Raw genomic sequence first — 4635 nt, 5'->3', positions numbered from 1 at the left:
TATCAGCCACGGCCACTCGACAAACAAAGTGCTTTTAAGCAAGCGGCTCTGGTCGAGCTGTGACCATTGCTAGTTCGCTGTTGTCCTGTCTGGGTTCGTTTCGTGAGTCATTTGCATTTGAGCGGCGCGCTGAAAGTATCGAGCTGCTTGCCGTTCTTCGTGTGGCATTATATTTTGATGCTGTCGCACTCATTACTTCGCCCTTGCGGCGAAACTGACTTTTTTATCTACGAGGCATGCATCCTCGAACATGTGACATGGTTCATGGACAAATGGGAAACGTTTGAAACAAACTACACGCAAGCCACAAAGTTGATGTTTCAATCCCTTTCATAGCTGTTCAAAGGGACAACCGATTGTTCTGACAAAATCACGCCATTCACAGTGTTAAAAGTCACATGATAAAAAGGGGGGCTGCTTGAGCGAGCTATCAGGTTATCGCATCCGAATGCTTACGTGCCGCGCCTGTTCGCAGGTGTCATGCCTTCACCAACAAGGACACTTTTGGGCATACTGCCATTTATAAGAAACGCGCAGGTCACATTAAGCGTAACACTTCGTTTTCTTCACAGTTATTGTCTTCAAGATTGATCAGCTTACATCTGATCATTTTCATATCAGATATCTGCCATCTGTATTATCACTGTAATGTAACTATGATATCGACAGTTTCCAAAAGATACAATACTTAACTTATTGTTAAGTACAATTCAAAAGTAAGGATGCATTGCAATATTCTGTTACATTGCGAACTAACTTCAATGGCGAATATTTTTTGGCTACGGCGGCTTCCAGTGCAAATCTGCATTAGAATTCTCACGTTAGCGCCTGCCCAGGCACAGTTCGTGAAAGGTGTAAGCGTTAAGGGGAGACCTGTACCGAATTTCAGATAGTGACGCAACGCGATACAACACGTTTTTCTTTTATTTACTTGTTTTGAAGCGCGCATCAAGGCTAAAATTTGTTTGCATTTGCAGAATCCGGAGGATGTGGCCGTGCCGCCTGCGGACCCTTGGAAGTTCCAGTAACGGGTAAACCAGAGCAGGACTCCTTCTGCAGACCATTGTTCACACCCACTTGGCAGCGCCAAAAGCTACGTACCTGCCTTTGCAAGCGGGGTTACCTTCGAAACTCTTGGGGCGACTGCATTCCACGCATAAAGTGCTTCCCTTGCAAGTTCCGATGGCAAAGAGACTATCGCACATGCATGCCTGCATGCCCGGCAACCTGTGAAAGGCCATTCGGCTCGCCATGTAACAAGCCGTGCACAGCAGGCTGTGACTGTCCGCCTGGCTATGTAGTGTAAGTACTCTTTGATCTGTGTGAATGTGCAATTTGTTCTCACAAAATAGCTTTTCAGGAGTACAACAAGATTTTGTAAAGTATATTTATGTAGTGTGGGCTATTATTACACAAGAACATTCTACATCCAGTTTGACGGACACTCGCATGAGAGTACGAGTATAATTTTATATCACGACCACGTTGGATACTGAGCCCAATGTCTGGTTTGTGGATGGAGTCTCCACCACCGGTGTGTTTGTACGTCCATTTTATTTCCCTTTGTGTCATAATTACTCCATTTCATTAAAATATTACGAACCGTGCTCGCTATGCTTTCCATGGCTTCAGCATTTGTGTGCACCTTGCAAAAGAAAAGATGGCAGTATGGGGTTTCGAACGCCTTTAATATATCAGATAATTCCCGATCACAGCTCTTCGAAGGCCAAATTGCGGTTTTCAGCTATTTACCTATAAATGAAAGGCTGTAATATTTCATAATAATGCATATTCATGAGTTTTCCTGCGTTCATAATCTTTTTATTGAATACGCAAGCACGTTTAATCTCCTAGTGGCCATTCCACCATTAGTGCAGTGCCTTTTTACGAGTAATTAGAACCATAGGAGGGTCTGCTGGTTAGTGTGCACGAAACATGCACTCATATTAACGTTCATGAAGTTTTGATATTGTTTCCGCTCTAAGTCTTACGTTAGTCAAAACACAGCATGGTTCTTTAGTTGGCTTTTTTATTTCTGTATACGTGAATGTTTGACTTCAGCTATCTTCAGCCTATGATTGAATTGAGTGTCTCGCATAGAGCATATACTATTTAGCAGTCAGTACACCTATACTTTTTGATGGTGAGGCAGACAAATAAGGAATATATTCTTTGTACCTATTATTTATATTTAAAAAATGAAAGCGTGCTATTTTTATATGCAGGAATCCAAGGTTCCCCGGCATGTGCATGCAGATCAGCTATTGTCATTCAAAATGTCCAGCAAACTCAAGTTTCCAGTCGTGCGTTTCAAATTGCCTTCCCAAGTGTGGACAAAACCCACCAAAGGCATGTGACATCAAATGTAACAGCAAAGGCGCATGCGTCTGCAATAAAGGATACGCTGAACTGGAGCGAGACGGCAAGAAGACGTGCGTTCTTCAGAAAATGTGTCCCCTGCTTATGTCTAGCAAGAGTGAGCATACTGGTGGAGAAAGACAGCCTACTGAAACCCCGAATATGCCAGGCCGTGTCTCGGGGCAATCAGTGGTTGCAGCGTCGCCTGTTTCTACGCAAAATATATCGGCAAGTAGAGGACCAAGCGTCCAGGGTGCGCGGCCAAGTGGTGCTTCAGGAGCTGGAGGGTTAGCAGTCGCCGTAGGTACAGGGAGTACTCTTCTCCTAGCGACCTCAGGAACGGGAGGCAACCTGATAAACTCATCTACTGAAGCTGGCAAAAGTGAACGTGTGTCCACTAATGGAACAAGTACGCTTAGTGGACCGTCAAGTGTCTCTGCTGGTACTCCAGGAGCTGGACGATTAGCACTTGCCGTAGGTACAGGGGGTACTCTTCCTCCAGTGACCTCAGGAATGGGAGGCAACCTCATAAATACAGATACTGAAGCTGGCAAAAGTGAACGGGTGTCCACCAATGGAACAAGTACGCTTAGTGGACCGTCAAGTGTCTCTGCTGGTACTCCAGGAGCTGGAGGGTTTGCAGTTGCCGTAGGTGCAGGGGGTACTTTTCCGCCAATGACCTCAGGAACGGGAGGCAACCTCATAAACACAGATACTGAAGCTGGCAAAAGTGAACGGGTGTCCACCAATGGAACAAGTACGCTTAGTGGACCTTCAAGTGTTTCTGCTGGTACTCCAGGAGCTGGAGGATTAGCATTCGCCGTAGGTGCAGGGGGTACTCTTTCTCCAGTGACCTCAGGAATGGGAGGCAACCTCATAAACACAGATACTGAAGCTGGCAAAAGTGAACGGGTGTCCACTAATGGAACAAGTACGCTTAGTGGGCCGTCAAGTGTTTCTGCTGGTACTCCAGGAGCTGGAGGATTAGTAGTTGCCGTAGGTGCAGGGGGTACTCTTTCTCCAGTGACCTCAGGAATGGGAGGCAACGTCATAAACACAGATACTGAAGCTGGCAATAGTGAACGGTTGTCCACCAATGGAACAAGTGTGCTTAGTGGACCGTCAAGTGTCTCTGCTGGTACTCCAGGAGCTGGAGGGTTAGCAATTGCCGTAGGTGCAGGGGGTACACTTTCTCCAGTGACCTTAGGAACGGGAGGCAACCTCATAACCACAGATACTGAAGCTGGCAAAAGTGAACTGGTCTCCACCAATGGAACAAGTACGCTTAGTGAACCGTCAAGTGGCTCTGCTGGTACTCCAGGAGCTGGAGGGTTAGAAGTTGCGGTAGGTGCAGGGGGTAATCTGCTACCTGCGACCTCAGAAACAGGAGGCAATCTCCCAAAATCAGCTACTGAAGCGGGCAAGAGAGAACTAGTATCCACCAATAGAACAACGACGCTTAGTGGACCTTCAAGTGGCGCTGCTGGTACTCCAGGACCTGGAGAGTTAGCAGTAACCGCAGTTGCAGAAAGTACGCTTCCTGCTGCTACTTCAGGAAAAGATGGCAGTGTCATATCCCCGGCTACTGAATCTGGCGGACGCGAACTGGTATTCGACAATCTAACAAATGCACATGGTGGACTGTCAGGTGGTGGTTCTGAAACTCCTGAAGTAGTTGTCGATGCTACGCCAACAGCTGTACCATCACCAGCTTTACCCGTACCTATCGGGTCTCCTCCTCGTTTTGAGTTGCCTGACACCAGACACGCAGATCTGAGTGCGGCTACAAGCACCGCACAAGGTGCGACTTCATTCCTGTCCGGCTCTTTGCACACTTCCTCACCAACGCCGATACGTTATAGTGGGGATAGTTTGGGGTACTCCTCATGGTTTCCACAAACGTTTAGTCCTCCAAATTATGGACTCACTAGCTTTGACTTTAATACCTGGGCTACGCCTTGACCTGTTGCAGCACAGCATTGCACGGCAGGCCTGACGTTGTATCCTTCGAGCACAGCTTTTACCGGTAGTCTCAGTTACGGTTGGCCCGGCATCGGAAGTTATTCATGGTATTCACTCGTACAAGCTAACCCTGGATATTTTAGCGACAATTTAGGATTCCATCTGTGGAGCCCGTTCTTCTGCAGCTTGGAAGGTTATGGGGCGCCTGTTTTCTAATTTGCACCAAGTAGTATGTTTTTTATCTCACGCCTTAGGGCCCTCGACGTGAAGACATGAACACAGTGACTCACCCGATGTCAAAATGCTTTTTTACTT

The 4635-nt window shown here is 46.9% G+C and overlaps 2 protein-coding genes across 15 annotated transcripts in view; one reads left to right on the top strand and one right to left on the bottom strand.

Moving 5' to 3' along the window:
* The window catches only part of LOC119403471 (calmodulin-like), a 15198-nt gene extending 14049 nt beyond the window's left edge, over positions 1–1149 (bottom strand). The window contains exon 1 of the mRNA XM_037670402.1: positions 1124–1149. Coding sequence (XP_037526330.1) covers positions 1124–1149 — 26 coding nt within the window. The remainder of the gene's footprint in view (positions 1–1123) is intronic.
* On the top strand, positions 981–4320 carry LOC119402334 (uncharacterized PE-PGRS family protein PE_PGRS54-like). Of its 14 annotated transcripts, none has more exons than XM_049418608.1 (5): positions 981–1302; positions 2226–2709; positions 3058–3130; positions 3653–3682; positions 3857–4320. In XM_049418608.1, the coding sequence occupies exons 1-5, from the start codon at positions 1208–1210 to the stop codon at positions 4318–4320; spliced, it is 1146 nt and encodes a 381-aa protein (XP_049274565.1). In that variant the 5' UTR covers positions 981–1207. The 14 variants fall into 14 exon arrangements, with proteins under 14 accessions (XP_049274565.1, XP_049274560.1, XP_049274562.1 ...); XM_049418603.1 differs by having other exon boundaries at positions 3479–3682; XM_049418605.1 differs by lacking the exons at positions 3058–3130; positions 3653–3682 and adding an exon at positions 3185–3334 and having other exon boundaries at positions 2226–2662.
* Positions 4321–4635: the final 315 nt, after the last annotated feature.

Source organism: Rhipicephalus sanguineus, chromosome 8 (assembly GCF_013339695.2).
Source record: "Rhipicephalus sanguineus isolate Rsan-2018 chromosome 8, BIME_Rsan_1.4, whole genome shotgun sequence".
NCBI lineage: Eukaryota > Metazoa > Arthropoda > Arachnida > Ixodida > Ixodidae > Rhipicephalus > Rhipicephalus sanguineus.
The sequence above is the reverse complement of the archived record's forward strand: the minus strand, read 5'-3'. Positions and strand labels throughout refer to the sequence as shown.

Excerpts from the sequence above, each read along its gene's own strand:
- LOC119402334 (XM_049418598.1), top strand. The coding sequence starts at position 1,208 with ATGCCTGCATGCCCGGCAACCTGTGAAAGGCCATTCGGCTCGCCATGT. Across the intron at positions 1,303-2,225 it reads TGTCCGCCTGGCTATGTAGT|GAATCCAAGGTTCCCCGGCA; the intron begins GTAAGTACTCTT and ends TTTTATATGCAG. Across the intron at positions 3,131-3,478 it reads AACAAGTACGCTTAGTGGAC|CGTCAAGTGTCTCTGCTGGT; the intron begins CTTCAAGTGTTT and ends TGCTTAGTGGAC.